The sequence below is a fragment of the Plectropomus leopardus genome, chromosome 15, assembly GCF_008729295.1.
Source record: "Plectropomus leopardus isolate mb chromosome 15, YSFRI_Pleo_2.0, whole genome shotgun sequence".
Lineage (NCBI taxonomy): Eukaryota > Metazoa > Chordata > Actinopteri > Perciformes > Serranidae > Plectropomus > Plectropomus leopardus.
In genome coordinates this window covers 15,406,054-15,422,403 of record NC_056477.1, presented here as the reverse complement: position 1 = coordinate 15,422,403, position 16,350 = coordinate 15,406,054, and the positions used below count along the sequence as shown (strand labels likewise).

The window sequence follows — 16,350 nt, the reverse complement described above, 5'->3', positions numbered from 1 at the left end:
GAAGGCCCTCACTGTGTCAGTGGCACTGATAGAAAGAGACAGAGGGGCAGCGTGCCTCTATTCACAGCCAACATACACATTAGCATAACTCCCATAGCACGGCTAAACCACCTAGCCACCTGTAGCTGCACAGCCCACACTCGCTAACCTTTGAAGCTCTTTCCCACCCACTTCATTCACTCTTTTTTTGTTTTTGCATTTACATTTGTGCTCGTGCGTGTGTGTGTGTGTGTGTGTGTGTGTGTGTGTAAGCTTTCTCACTGTTGATGCCAGCAGAGGCTCATTACACCAGACTGTTTGGAGCTGATGCAGTGAATGGCAAGCAGACATCATTTGTTACGTGTGAAGCAATTTGCAGTGAGCTTGTTGAGCCTCTGATGAATAAATGTAAAAAAGTTTATGAATATATGAGAAAAACAGTATGAGTAAGAGGGTGCCAATGTCTGCTATGAGTGTGGGAGTTTCTGACCAAAATCTTGTGCGTATTAGAGATGAATGTAAGAAACTTGACATAGTTTGCTCTCTCTCTCTATCTCTCTCTTGTTAACTTGTTGTAGAGGAGGGGTTTTGTCCAGGACAAGGGGTAGGAGGAGGAGTGTCCTAAAGGCCAGTGGGAGCCTCCCCTAGGGTTGCGATTGGCCAAGGCTGTGTTGAGTGAGTGCAGGGGAGGCCAGTAGGAAGGTGAGTGGTCTGGGAGCCTGCTAGGGGGGCAGGCAGCCTCAGAGAGCAGCCACCACTGCCTCTTAAAACCTAAGGTACTTCTCATTACAGCTACAGACTAATAGACAGAGAGCAGGGGAGGGCTGAAGACAGTTCTCAGAGAGGGAGAGGGAAAGAGAGTGAGAAACTGTGAACAGGGAAAGTTAGAAAATAAGCAGTCCTACTTGTGTGCTCCCTCTTCCTTGACTGCTGCCTCCCCACTTCACTACCTGAGGCGCACATACACACACACACAGGGAGGTATTTCAGGGAGGCTTAGAGGGCTGACTCTCCAGGGAAGAAGGGAATTAAACACTTTGTTTTCAATGCACGGCGTCCATACTCAGGACAAAAAAAGGGATTACAGCTTGTACGCCTGCCCCACTTGCTCCTCTCTTCTCTCTGCGTTTTGTCTTCACTGAGTCACTTTGGAGACTTTGGATACAACCTTCTTGAATTGTTGGTTCGGGCTCAGAGAGGCATGGCACACGGACAAAAGAGCCCCAGGTGGGCATTAACCCAGGGCTCCTTCAGCTTGGCACTGGGCCTGTCGCTCTTCTCCCTCCTCCTCCTCCTCCTCACTGTCTCGGCCGCAGATGAGTACGACTACTACAGCTGGCAGTCGGACAACTTCCACAATGGCCGCTTCTACACCAAGCAGCCCCAGTGTGTGGACATACCAGCTGACCTGCGCCTGTGCCACAATGTGGGCTACAAGAAGATGAGGCTGCCCAACCTCCTGGACCACGAGACCATGCCAGAGGTCAAGCAGCAGGCGGGTAGCTGGGTGCCCCTGCTGGCCAAACGGTGCCATGCCGATACCCAGGTGTTCCTGTGCTCGCTGTTTGCACCCGTGTGCCTGGACAGGCCCATCTATCCCTGCCGCTCGCTGTGTGAGGCCGTGAGGGACAGCTGTGCTCCCGTGATGGAGACCTACGGCTTTCCCTGGCCGGAGATGTTGACCTGTGATAAGTTTCCTATTGATAACGACCTCTGCATCCCGATGCAGTTCACTGGAAACCACGCGACCCAGCCACCAGGTAGGGCAGCTATGTGTACACACACCCACTCCAACACACACCCTCATTCCTCACACAGAAAATCATCTATGCACACATGCAAGGTAAAGAGAAGTGTAAAATTATTACCGAAGTATAATAATTTAACTTGTTAAAAGTTAAATTATGCATTGTACAGCATGTAAAATGTTAGCTTGACATTTTGCACAAACTCTTATTTTACTGTCCTCTTAAAATTCAAAATGTAATCTGACAGAAGCCACATAACAATCTATTTAAGTTGAATATACATTCAAATTTAAAATACAACTTTTCACAAAAGTACTCAATATTCTGTCCAATATATAGTTTATAATGTACAAATCAGTTTTTAATGATATATGATGCATTTTAGTAGGCTACATAAATACATGCATTAGCGAGTCTTTAAATGAATTAAAAATTAAACAATTACCACTAGAAAGTGGAAATTATTGCTATACAATGACTTTTCTTGTGCAGTCACAAATGCAAAACACTAGAAATAGTTGCCTCTGCGCTATAAACTTCAGGACTCCTACCAACAACATAACTAAGACAGATGAGTGTTCAAGAGCCTGCAGAGTCAGACACAGTAAGAGCCCGAAAACGGCTCATATGGTTTCACTACACTACAATGATGACAGATGAAAGTTTAAGTGAGAGACGATTCACAGCCAGTGAGAGAGGCAGGAGTGGGGAGAGGCTATAGGGGGTAAACTTCTCAAGCAAGTGGACAGTCATGACGGCTCCCTGCCATCTACGCACATACGCCTCAGGGAGGGACAGAGACAGGAGACTGACAGACTCCGATGTCCAGATCGCTCGCTGAGTTAAGATTAATGGACTGTGATGTTTGAAACATCTTAACCGAAAAGGTGACACACATGCATGCACAAATGCACCTTTATCAGCAGACATCCATCCACAACTAATCAATCAATCTAACAAGTGAGTGAATGGAGAATATTTAAAAGCTGTCATGCATGCATCTTCCAAGCTGGTCTGCAGACTACCAATAAAAGAACAACTAAACCTGAAGATGGGTGAAATAAAAAAAAGAAACTGGGGTTTCTGAGATTTGATTTACAAAAGATAGAAAATATTATAGATTTTTTTTTTTATAGGCAAAGAGTAAGAGAGCAGACAGATGGGCCAACAGTGAGCTGTGAGAGGCTGAGTGGGAACTAAAAAGAAAGAAAAAGGTGTGTGCATGTATGCAGCTATGCAGTGCGACTACTTAAGCAGCCTCTTTACAAAAGCAGTCAGCACTGAGAGGGGGAGAGAGGGAGTCGATTAGAGTCTTTAGACAGTGGAGGGGGACAGTCCCCACTGTGTCCCAGCCTGCTAGGCCTTTGTTGGGTCTGGCAGCCAGCAGGCCAATTAGCTAGAAGGCCAATTACCGAGCTCCTACTAATTAGTCGACATGACAGGACAAGAGAGGCAGGCAGAGAATGGGAATGGCTAGAGTCTGATTGTCCCTGAGAGAGGCGAATGGAGAGGAGTGAAAGGAGAGGGAAGCGGGAGAGTAAAGAGAGGCAGGCAGAGTGTAGAATAGGAGAAAGGCTGCTTCTTGCAGCACAAAAAGTGTCTGCCTCTACGCTTTCAATAAGGACTCCAAGAAAAACGGTTTATTATTCTCATTATTCCACTTCCTGCCTTTAACCGCTTATCAGTGTTTCTTATCTGCTTTGGTTGAAATGTTCCTGTGTGTTAATATTTCATTTGATATGCATAGTAAATGTGTTTTCCTTTACTTGAGCTCCTCTTTGATGTGATGTAAAAAATGAAAGCCAAAACATAATTTCAGTCATGTCAATCAGAACAAGCTGTGTGACATATCTTTGCTTTTTATCAATAATGTTCACAGCATACTGGCATCTAAATATCTGATAAAAAAGATTGTTTCTGTGGTGATATTAATGCAGAGCTGACTTATTCCATCAGGGAAAATGGCTGCTCTGTTTTTGTAGGACGGGTATCAACTATGTGACACTTTGGCTTTGCAGAGCCATAACTCATTCTTTTACATGCTCCCTGAGAAGGAGGCGGCTTGAACTTCATCTGTCACCTCCTCAAACAGGCAACTGTTTGTTGATCCTATCTAATCAAATCATGATCACAGGCGGATAGATTACAGAGAGTGGTGCAAGATCAGTGCAAATATGTGGAGGGGTCTTTGCTATGAAGCTGTTTTATGTAGTAAGAGAAAAAAAGACAAAATTGTTGAATTACATTTTTAAAGAGTAAATCCAATACTGAATAGTTGTTACTGTAAGTTTAACAATTAAATTTAAGTGTGTGTGTTGTGTGTGTGTGTGTGTGTGTGTGTGTATCTGAAACTGAGAGTGAACCCATATCACTTCCAGCCTGAAGGCTCAGTCACTGACATTTTGTTAAGATCCAGAGATTCTCAGATGTGCCGATGAGGCCATCCTGAGGACAAGCTATTGGGTCTAACACACACACACAAACACACACACACACGCACACGCATGCACGCACACGCATGCACGCACACGTGCACACACACACAAACACACACAGCCAGCAATAATAAAAAGCAATCTCAGCTAAGGACTGTCAGAAGTGAGCTTCTTTCTTGTCAAAGCACATGGACGCTTCTCCTCACTCAGGATCATATGAGGACTCTGGTGGTATTCCAGGTGAATCTTGGGGAGTTGGATCAATCACAGGTATTAAGTGCTGTTCTCCCTGTCCGGGAGGCCCTGATGCTATCTGAGTTATTCTGCAATTACATGATATAGCACGGTTCGAGGGCTTCTGTGGAAACTAACAGTAAAGAGTCAGATTCACTTTCCACCTCTCTGTCATAGCCAAAACTAAGAGGAACACAACCATCACCTGAGCTCAGGTTCTGTGTGTGGATGATTTTTTTTTTTTTTGGTGTGTGTGTGAGTGTGTGTGTGTGTGTGTGTGTGTGTGTGTGTGTGTGTGTGTGTGTGTGTAGCAGGGGCCCATGGGGTGTGATTATGTGAAACACAAGTCTGTAGATATTATACCAGGGAAGACAAGCAGACTGCTGACAAACGAGGGCCCAGGCATCCAGTGAGTGAAAAAAAAAAAAAAAAAGCCAGCCGCTTAGTCTTTCAGGCAGAGCTCAGTTAATGCCACCCATCAACTCCAGCTTATTTAATGATGCTACCTTTAGCTGCTGTCAGCATCAGCAAATCAACAGATGTGATAGGCGTGTGATTTTGCACATCTGTTTAAGTGCATGGGGGTAAATGCTATAAATCAAATTGCATGTTTCCACAAAAAACGCTCCTCAAGACAATATGCACGTTGTGTAGTGAAAGTTGTTGAAATTGCATGGTGTGAACGATATTGTCTGTCCTCACCACACTCATTGATGCGGCTAGTGTAAGTTACAACCGTGCTAAAGGAGACAGGCAGCACTGTCAGGTCCCCAGCAGCACAATGGGCGCTACTCATGTGGCCCTGGCTACTATATGAAAGGGAAAATGTGATCCAATGGTCTGTGCATGGAAGACTGCCTCGGCCCTTTGAGAATGTATTTTCTCTTCTGTATAGGATTCCTACAAATGCAAGGAGCGTGCTGTGTTTTAGGGGCCCAGGGACTGCCTGTGGGCCATATTTAAGTCCTCCTCTGTCCGTCTGCATGCCGCATTTAAACAGATGTTAGACCCCCCGCCATAAATCACACGCTGCATTTCATCTCCGGCACAGTACCGTTTTATGTCATAAGTGTTGCTGCTCGTAACTTAAAGGGCCCAAATGAGGCATGAGATAGTGACCCGCACATACTTTAAATGGAACGTTCTTCCCATAAAAGTCGCTGTGATGCTCAGGCTGCAGGGGACGAGGCACAGGACACAGCAGGGGATCGGATGACGATACTGTTAGATCTGGTTATCTTTTGTGTGAAGATATGTGTGAGTGTGTGTGTGTTTGCGTGTGTGTCTAAGTGTGTGTGAGAGAGAAAGAGACAGAGGAAAGAGAGCAGAAGCATGTAACTTTGCACGTACTGTCACTATGATTTCACCACGCTGTGAAATAGATTTTAAGGGAATAGAAATTTACAGTGTTTCTTTCAGAATGTTTGAAGTAAATGAAAAGGATTCTTTAATGTCATGTAACAATAAAAGGAGTATTCCTTGTGATTGGATTAGGTGGGTTTTTTTTGTCAACTAAATACAACAAAATGACAATGCTGGTATCATCACTGTGTCATGTTTTTGGATGCGGCCAAATATTTCAGACAACATATTTGGGCAATGACACTTCACATAGGGCTGGATATCTGTATGCAATACCTCAAAGGTATTGGCCAAAATAGCCCAGTACCAAGTAGTATTGAAATGTCGTCAAATATTAACTGTATTTGATCCTTTTAGTACTGGTGTATGATCCCAGACCATCTCGACCCCCAGCGGGATTAGAAAACTTTCTGTTGCTGTCACCTCCATAGCTGCTCTCCAACCGCCATCAGTTCAATGACTGCTTGTTATGTTTTCACATTAGTATAAAAGACTAAATAAAGAGGCACTTGCAGGAATAACTCCAGTCTCCAGTTAACAGGATCATTATTTAATCTGTAACAAGGTTAGAATGAGCTAATACAGCAGCAGCGGCTAACAGCCTACAATGAACCATTAAATGGTCCCAAAAAACTCACACAGGCCCGACTCTATTGTTAAACCAGGCAATAACTGTTTTTAGCCATGTGATGCTAACAGTTAGCCCTGTCACAGTGTATGTGTGGCCAAGCAGCCTCTCTCAACTGTACCAGGTGTGGAGCTTGCACTCCTGCAGCTACAGCTACAACCTGTGATGTGGGGAAGTTAAGTGCACGGTATTTGACAGAGTCAGCTGTTCAGTGTGCCAAGAAGCCACCAAAATGTGTAAAAGTATGGCTGTACCACATGCCACTCATTATGGGTATCAAATGAAGTGATCATCATATCCCATAAGGAATTGGTGTCGATATCATTTCAAGGGCACTGGCATTGGCATCGTAATTTTTTAAAGATACCCAGCCCTACTTCTTCATGGGGCCTTTTACTCCAAAAGTGTGTCATTATTTAAAATGACTTTTTACAACTTTATCATTAAAATTAAAGCGTTGAGAGATAAGTCTAAGACATTTCTTTTGTGATACTGAGGATCATCTGTTGCATTTTGTTATTTTTAGTCCGCATCTTTAATTTGTTAAAGATGCTTAGATGGAAAAACAGATGATGTGAAAGAGAGGTTAAAAGATACAAGACGAAAGACACAGCAGGGGCGGGAGACTGAAGTGGAGAAAGTGATATTAACCTCAGAGCTATGACTAACTGAAGTTGTGCAGTTAAATTACTGGACTCTTGCCGTATGCCATTTCCACTCTGGCTCGCTGTTTGAAGATTAACAGCAGGGCTTTCCAACAGACCACCTCCCTACTTACCCTCCTCCCATCATCCCTTTCCTCTTACCCTAAATCACTGACTCCCAACCTCCTCATCCTCCAGAATAACAGCACTGACAGACAATATTGTACTATTTGTTACTATGAATGGAAACATTTAGGTTTCTGGGATTAAGCCTACAACCCAGCAGCACGCAGATGACGAAAAGCAGCACACAAGGGGCGGTCAAGTCCAAAGTCAACCAAAGCAAGAACTTAATTTACACAACTCAATCACATGGCATGGTAAAAATTCCTACACTGTTTGAAATGATGGCTAAATACATGAATGACCTAATGTCAAAATATTTGCTGAGCAGAAAAAAAACACCACATAGAAGTGATTCCCATCAGAACATGACGGTGATTCCCCCAATGGAGACCAGCACGTGATGAAGGCAGTCGCCGCTTAATTGATTTCTCAGTGGCATTCAAATGGTGGTTTTCGGTCCAAGCTCAACTAAGTTTCATGGAGGGGCTGCTTTCTCCTGACACATGCTCTGGCATCCACACAACTGGGCCTCCTGCCAACATACCACCCCTGTGAAACCAGAATGAATTGCCATGAAGTCTGAATAAGACGTAACAGCTTCAAGGGAATCATTCAAAACAGGCAAATCCAGAGTTTTGGCATCTCTTTATCTTTGTGTGTGTGCGTGTGTTTGTGTGTGTGTGTGTGTGTGTGTGTGTGTCTTCGTGCTCTTGTCCCAGCCTTCATGTCAGCACCAGACAATTAGAAAGCCTGAAAGGTCTCGCAGATCTCCCGCCTGTGAATGCATGGGAACCCTCAGAGGAGAAAAAAATGGCAGTTACTCTACAAGAACATGGTTCAACTCCCTCCGACACACACACGAGCACATATACATACACTCAGTGGTGGTTAGGGGGTTCACCTCCCCACGACCCAAGCAGCGAAGCATGCTAAACTTTGACCTCTCTCATTATCAGCCCAGACGCTGAGGTTTGGGCTGGGGTGATAACCTCTGAACCCTGACTTTTAACCCAGGGGCCTGCGCTGGACTGTGCTAGGATAATCCTGTGTGTGTTTGTAAGTGTGAGACGCGCAGGAAAACAGAGAGATCTGAACATATTTTGGATATTGCGGTGAGTGAATGACAGAAAAAATTAGCTCCCCTATAAGCGGACGTGCCAAAAAAAGGCTGCTTATGATATTTCTCTGCCCTGTAGGTGTATATATGTGGTGTGGGGAAGAGTTCTATACCACATCCTTCTCTCCTTGACCGTTCCTAATATTAAACCTTGTTCTCTTGATTGGCCCGAGGCTCTTTTTAGTGGATGAGTGGACTGATATTACATGTGTGTATAGCTACAACCAGTCCCTCTAGGATTACATGGGGTTTATGTAGCAATTGTCGTAATAAAGTTTTATATTAAAGAGCCTTTGGAGAAAATTGCAAAGCAGTATGAAGCATGTCTGTGTGTTTGAGAAAGAGAATGAGGTCTTTGAAAGCAAGTTTTGTAAGTGGCATGATATATAGTTTAGTCAGAATTCCATAATTAATCATATTTCCAAGCATGTTTTGGTAGTTTTCTGTTATAGAAACAAGCAAGATGTTGCAGTAAATAAACAAAAATGACTTCATGTAGGGCCTCTATTTCTCTCTCATGTTGTATGGGTGCACAATAAGAACAATCACAAAGTCCCAAATCATAGCAAGGCTAAACATGCTCCTCAGTGAAGCAGGCACGACCATAAATTTTAGGTTAAAAATAAACTGAACTTGTTGCTTCGGTTTCCCCTCGCTGTTTCACAATGTGTGGTTACTGTGTGGCCTAAGTGCCGGCCGTGTCTGTGGACTGAATCACTTTTCACCATGCTCAGCTGCTGCTGCAGCGTTTACCTTTCTGCACAGCCAAGACCACGCCTGCACCACGAAAATATACAAGGGCCAGAATAAAAACATTTTGTCCGGTGTAATTGCAGGGCAAACATCAGTCAGCTTGCTGCACTGTGTATTCGCTCTGCAGCAAATAGCCTCTGACAAGAGTAGGGGGGCTGCAAATAAGTGCTTGAAAGTGTTCAGGGCTTAACGATTTCATGCCGACACGGCTTTGGTTTTGCTGACCGCGTTTGACTAACAATGACCTTGACTCAGCCATTAGATATTACATAATCTGGCCTTAATTAAATGTGATTGAGTGTCGTTGCTAATGACGAATTATTTTTCTGTCCCCTTAGTGTCAAAGGTGTGCCCTCCATGTGACAATGAGCTGAAAGCAGACAACATCATGGAGCATTACTGCGCCAGTGACTTTGGTAAGTACCAACAGTTCAAGAGTGATATGCATACAGTACAGTAGAGGGGAGGAGGGAAAGTTTAATGCACAGCAGGGCCGCTCTGTCTTTGTGGGACCCTAAGCAGAAAAAAAGCTACATCTGTAACACTCATTGCCTGCAGGTGGCACAACGGTTAAACTGCAACAGCTACTAGGCTCGTTAAGCTGCACTTTGCTCGCAAAGTAGACTAAATCATCATTAGCAGGGGGTGGTGAAACTTAAGTCAAGTCGGACAGTTTCCAGCAAAGATGACCAATTTTCAGCAACCTTCAAAGAATACACAGGAAGTCACAAAAATATTTACATCCTGTTGGATCCATATGTAGGCTATCTGTAGTTTGCAGACGACATTCTATTATTATTATCAACCACACAAGAACTTTTACAGTTTAGACATTTATTGAACAACACGAGACACTTAGCCTGCAGTGCAGGTTTTAGTTGGCCTGCAAGATATTTCTAGCTATTTTTTTTACTATTCTTTTTTCAGTTAATGTAAATAAAAATCTATTTTTGCTGTTTATGCTGTTTTATTGAGAAGTAAAAATGATCCCTATTTACAAAGGATCCCTAATTATCATAAATTATATATCATTTAAGCACAGTGAACAGAGTGAGTGAGGAAAAAAAGTTGCAGAGGCAGAGACTCTGGCACCTGAACAGCAGACATTTCAATGAAGGATACTGAATTCTAGTAATATTCTGCATCTTAACAATACAATACAATACAATAGGTGTTTGCTTTTGGCCTGTTCTCCATTTACTTTCAGTTTTGACTTCTAAGGGAAAAAGTTTAGGTACCCCTGATCTTCAATTAAATATTAAAAATACTCAGAAAATTTGGATATTTTACAGGTGGGGTGTTTGTGGTTCAGTTCTTTGATTAGGCGACTGCAAAGAGTTCCCACCATGCCCTGGTCATTGCAGTCTGATGCAGGGTCTAGCTCTAATGTCTGCAGACGCCTTGATCTCATGAGGTTATCAGTGCCTACGTGCTCATGACGTCAGAACAAGTCGGGATCAAGTAGGACACAAATCTAGCTGACATGCATGGGCTAGCAAACATCAGTGATCGATTCTGCGCAGGCTCACCTCCAGTGGGCCTATTGCCTTCATTGCCTGTAAGTGGCGACACTGATTGCTAAACTGCTGCTGCAATTTTTCTTTCCTGTCTGTGGCACAGGTTAGCAACAGCTCCCATTGTAGAGAATCTGCAGCCTGAGGATTGCTCAGACAATTCTTAGTTTAATATTTATTAAAAAAAAGTGTAACTCTTTTAACAAGAAGAGCAACACGTTTGTTTTGCAAGTTATTAACAAAATAAAAGAATAATTTTATAAACACAAATATGTTTAATCATGAATATTTGAGTAAATTTGTTTTGGTATTAAATAGCAGCACAAGTTTATGTTTAACCCGTCTTCCACCAGTGTTCAAATATTGAATTGTACAGGACAGCAAAAGTAAGAGCAGGACTAATGCAAAAAATAACTGTCTCAAAAAACATCCATCACCATCAAAATATTATGCAAACAATTCTTTATGTGAAAACCTCATTGGTTGGTGGACATTCAGAAAATCTGATTTATTTCAGTACACATTTATGTGTCGGTATCTTTTCGTAAAATATATGTTTTTGAGTATTTGCAGAAAATGAACATAATGGGCACAGACAGGAACAAGCAGAGCCCACATTAATTTTGCACTGTTCCCACTGCTAGCATAACCCTTTTCTTCCCTTAAATTGGTAAATGAATATAACAGCTTCCAGTCCCCGATGTCCATTCAACACCATTTTCAAAAACTTCTACTTGCCAGCATTCCAGTTTCACCACAGTAATGACCAGCGCGCGAAGCCAGAACATAATTATTCCATTATTTCTGCTCATCGAAGCTTTTGGCTCATCATAGGCCACAGCAGCTGAATTTCTGCATGCATGGACTATTGCCCCGGTCTTTAGAGTTAATGATATACTGCTCTCCATTTTCTGTGGTCATAAGATTCTGAGCACTGAACTAGAAACAGTGACAAACTCATAACCTTGGGAGACTCATGGAGAACACGGCTTATGTTTCTGAACAGATTAGTGAGCGTAGTGTAATTGAAAATCAAATGTGAGTGGTGCTGAAAACTATATTTCTATGCTGTAGTGTCCCACAGAGGAAATGTCTGCAGTTTAAAAATTTCGCAAACTATCCTCTGGCAATCACACCTACAAAACAGCCTGAATACACAGAACATGACCTGTTATAAATCAGAAATTAATAAACGGCCAACACATCACATCCAACAACAACAACAAAATACATCACTGTGCACATCTCTCACACTCTGAGCTGCTGCCAAAAACGTCGGCTCATCCCCACAATTAATCATGACTTTATCGAGTTACAGATATTTATTTGTCTGATTAATTTCAGGATTACATATCTCAATCTCCCAAAGTGAGGGTGTATTTTTCGGGGATCAGATTCTTTCTGTTCATTCGAATGAAACATGGTTACGTGTGAAAGAAGATAGCGAGCCAAAGACAGACATTTTATTGGCTATTAATTTATAGGACTGGATGAGGATGAGTAGAGAAGTCAAGATAACTGTGACGTATGGATCTGGACATCAAGGCAAGAATGACTCCACAGTGTTATTCTATAGAGCGATTACAGCTTGATCTCACGCTACGTGAATGTTGTTACCTATTCATCTTTGGACACTTCGCCCCCCGAGAATTTTGTACCTCGTGTTTTATTACAGTCTACTTTTGATGTCTGATCCCTCCACATTCCTTGCTGTATCATCCTGCAGCCTCGCACAAATGACAAGAGCAGAGAAATAAAGGAGAGAGAGAAACGAGTCTGGCAGGGCACGAAAAATGAAGCCTACACCTGGTTGCTTGTTTTAGCTTAAAGAAAAGCTTCTTCTCCTCAAAATGACAGCACACCTCTCTCTCCTTCTCTTCCCACCTCAACGCCCCCTCTGCTCACTTTAAAGAAAGTGAGTCTGTATAAAGACGTGGGCACGGCTCATCACAAAGATACAGGCCAGGCTGCACGGCGCGCCCCACAGCATCACTCCTGACTGAATATGAGTGGGCATTCAAAGTGAAGCGGGGAGGGAAATGATTTTATCCTTTCTATCTTTACTCAACACATACACATGAATGCACTCATTCACGAGAACACACACACGCTTAGGCACGCAATGGCAGCACACAAACACACAGCCTCAGTAAAGGGGCTGGATGTGAACCAGGATGAAGAGGCAACTCAACACACACATTCCTTCTTGAACATGCTATCGCTTCGCATGTACTGTATATGTATCAGAGTGTACCGAGGGATGTTTATGCAGGCAAGAAGTGAAATGGCGATCTTCCAGCAGGCTTGGGTACATAGCGATGCTTCATACCGACCCCGCGCCTTTGCCCGGCCCATGATTAATTTCACCTGTCAAAATGTTCACCCAGAGAATTCCTCTCTCAAATGCTTGGCAGTTCAATTTTAATCTCTCACATGTTAAACTTATAAACACGAGGCCTGACCAGAGATACAGGTCAGTACTTCATTGGGTTGATAAACCAAACTGTAACCAAATTCTCCATTTATTAAAAACAGTGTACAAGTACAAGTTTTTTTAAAATGTATTTTTGGCACTTTGAGCACCACAAGCCGAGTTCCATTAAATTCAAGAGAAGACAGACATCTCTAAGGCTGATATCTCCAACACTCTGCAATTTACACCAAAAAAATGTAGATTAATAAATACTACTACAGGAAAAAAAAATTTTGATTTAGGGGTAAACTCTTGAGATTTATGACACATAGATAGAGAGAGAGAGAGAGAGAGAGAGAGAGAGAGAGAGAGTTAGGTCCCAAAAAATGAGGACTTGAGACATGACTTGGACTTGACTGCTGTGAGACTTGACTTACTTTAAGCTTAATTTCTTAAAGGCTTAACTTCACTTGTAACTTGGAAGCAAAACGTTAAAGTCCCAAGACATGACATGGTAAAATTCTGTAACACTAAAAACAGACAGACAAGCCTTGCAAATTGATGTAAAGAACATTTTTAACACAGTTCCATCCATCCATCCATCCATCCATCCATCCATCCATCCATCCATCCATCCATCCATCTTCTACCGCTCTTCCCGGGGAATCCCGAGGTGTTCCCAGGCCAGCTGAGACACATAGTTTCTCCAGTGTGTCCTGGGTCTTGCCCGGGGTCTCCTACCGGTGGGACATGCCCTGAACACCTCACCAGGGAGGCGTCCGGGAGAACCCTAGTTAGATGCCCGAGCCACCTCATCTGGCTCTTCTCACCCTATCTCTAAGGGAGAGCCCAGCCACCCTACGGAGGAAGCTCATTTTGGCCACTTGCACCCGGTCACTACCCAAAGCTTGTGACTATAGGTGAGGGTAGGAATGAAGATCGAGCGGTAAATCGAGAGCTTTGCCTTTCGATTTTTTAACGCAGTTGTACGTGTAAAATTGCGTGTCATTTAACGGTCAGTATTCAGAGATATAAAGTCTTGCATCTTGACTTGCAATTTGCCTATAGCCACGTGCAACTTGTACTCACAAAATTGAAACTTGAACTTGCTTCAAAAAGAGGTTGTAACTCCAAAAACATGTCCCCCATTTCATTTATGCCCCCCCCCCCCCCCTTAACTCAGAAACACAAACATACACACAGGATGCAGTTTTTATACGCTGCAGGAGAGTTTAAATGATGATACTCAGGAGAGGTGTAAACTAGCTGCTTCTTTGGCTCAGCACCGAGTGCAGTGCTGGTTTGCAGGAGGAAGAAATGTCAGCGGCTCAAAGCAGAAAGGAGCAGGGGAATCAGAGTGACACATTAACAGCTTTAGGGTATAAAATCTGTGTTTTACAGAATTAAAGTTGAGTTACAATGTCTCTTCATCTTCTCATGCAGCCCTTAAGATGAAAATCAAAGAGGTGAAGAAGGAAAAGGGTGACCGGAAGCTGATCGCAGCACAAAAGAAGAAGAAAGTGCTGAAGCAGGGGGTGTTAAGGAAGAAAGACCTGAAGAAACTGACCCTGTACATCAAGAACGGTGCAAACTGCCCGTGCTCCCAGCTGGACAGCCTGAGCTCCAACTTCCTCATCATGGGCCGCAAAGTGGACCAGCAGCTGCTGCTCATGTCCATTCACAAGTGGGACAAGAAGAGCAAGGAGCTCAAATTCGCCATCAAGTACATGAAGTCCCATCAGTGCCCCACCTACCACACCGTCTTCCAGTGACGCGGCTCGCTCCCCACATTCCACCCTGTTCCACATTTATCTTAATTCTGCGTCCCAGAGCCCTGCACAATCTTTTACTAGCCCCACTACATAGTCCTACAAGGGAACGCAGGGCAGCCAAGCTCTTATTTTCTCAGCTTTAACATGAATCAGGTTGTCAGGGGGATCGTCCTGATCTGCTTAGATGAATCAGACATGTTAATGTTAGAGAAGGGAAAAGCTGCAGCTCCCTCCTAAAAAATAAAAGCCCCAAAGAAACCACAGATTTTATAACAATTTGGGTTTTTTAATTTTATTTCTCAAAGCAAGACATTTTGATCGACCCCCTGTGATTTAATAGAATCCTCCTTAACCACTTCCTTTTCTGATATAGTAGAACAAATCACTTGTATATCTTACAGCAACTTTATCAAGTCAGTGGCGTTAAGAAACCTAAAGATTTAAGGTAACTATTGGAGGGAAAACATGCTTGACAATGTGATGATTATAAATGACAGAATGGAAAGGAGCTGAGTGAAGGGAGGGTTTGTTTCAGTGTAAAAAGAGCTGAGAGAAATGACACGCTACAGTAAATGTGGGCTGTGCAACGGGCCAGCGCACTCATTGGCACAGAGCTCCCAGGAACGACATCAAAGCAGAGAAATGTAGATGATCCACTTAACTGTATGTTTTAATAATGTAAAAATTAGGTAATTCAGACCAATACTAGATGATTAGAAAACTGGGCTTTTTTCTTTTATCCCTGCCGGGAAAGAAGACCGATGGAACGAGACAGACTGGCGGATTGGATGATGCTTTCACCGACTTTGTACAGCACCATTTTTTGTGGCCTGAAAGAGGGAAACTTGAATATTTTTTGCTTTTTCAATTGGAGAGAGAAGGAGGTTTAAGGTCAAGAAGACATCTTCCTGAAAACAAGTGGAGAATAAAAGAGAAAGAAAGAGAGAGAAAGAGACTCTGGACAGAACCAACAATGTTGGGTTGATAAGTCTCTGGTACTCGCTGTTTTTCACTATCACTCTTTTTTTGTACTTAAATGTTTGAATTTGCTTCAGTTAAACTTCTATTGTATGAAAGCAGGAATCATACATACAGACATAGCACCTGAATTCATTGTTGCCGTAGCAATAAAAGATGAAAATTTAACTTTGACAATATTTTCTAATCAGTTAACCTGTAAGTAGTTCTGTTACTGAAATACATCTTTGTTTTACAAAAAAGTAAATGAATAAAATATATTTGAAATTTTTATAAAGAATATTTCTTTTAAATGTGCCATTTCTTTTTCAGTATGATTAAACCATGAAGTGCACACATCATTTCAGCTTTGATGGGGTGGGTTGGGTGCATATGTGAAATAGGTGTTTTGGGAGTTCTCTGCAAAAAAAAAAAAAAAAAAAAAAAAAAAACAATCAATATGCCTACTTGTGGTGAGGTTTTATGCATCAAATCATTTTCTGCATCAATCTATAGTGTCTTTATTTTCTTCTTCTTTCTTTAAAAGTCCTCTGCTACTTTCATATTTCTATTGGGGAAACAAATTAGGGGTGGAAGCAACAAAAAAAATCAATGCATTATAGTATTGCAGTATTTTGATTGATTTTTGTAGTACTTAAATCATTAAT

At 42.6% G+C, this 16,350-nt stretch overlaps 1 protein-coding gene across 1 annotated transcript; it reads left to right on the top strand.

Moving 5' to 3' along the window:
- Positions 1-759: 759 nt before the first annotated feature.
- sfrp5 (secreted frizzled-related protein 5) lies at positions 760-15,976 on the top strand. Its single transcript, XM_042501991.1, has 3 exons — positions 760-1,739; positions 9,365-9,442; positions 14,397-15,976. The coding sequence occupies exons 1-3, from the start codon at positions 1,181-1,183 to the stop codon at positions 14,723-14,725; spliced, it is 966 nt and encodes a 321-aa protein (XP_042357925.1). The 5' UTR covers positions 760-1,180; the 3' UTR covers positions 14,726-15,976.
- The last annotated feature ends 374 nt before the right edge of the window (positions 15,977-16,350 follow it).

Excerpts from the sequence above, each read along its gene's own strand:
- sfrp5 (XM_042501991.1), top strand. The coding sequence starts at position 1,181 with ATGGCACACGGACAAAAGAGCCCCAGGTGGGCATTAACCCAGGGCTCC. Across the intron at positions 1,740-9,364 it reads CCACGCGACCCAGCCACCAG|TGTCAAAGGTGTGCCCTCCA; the intron begins GTAGGGCAGCTA and ends CTGTCCCCTTAG. Across the intron at positions 9,443-14,396 it reads TTACTGCGCCAGTGACTTTG|CCCTTAAGATGAAAATCAAA; the intron begins GTAAGTACCAAC and ends CTTCTCATGCAG.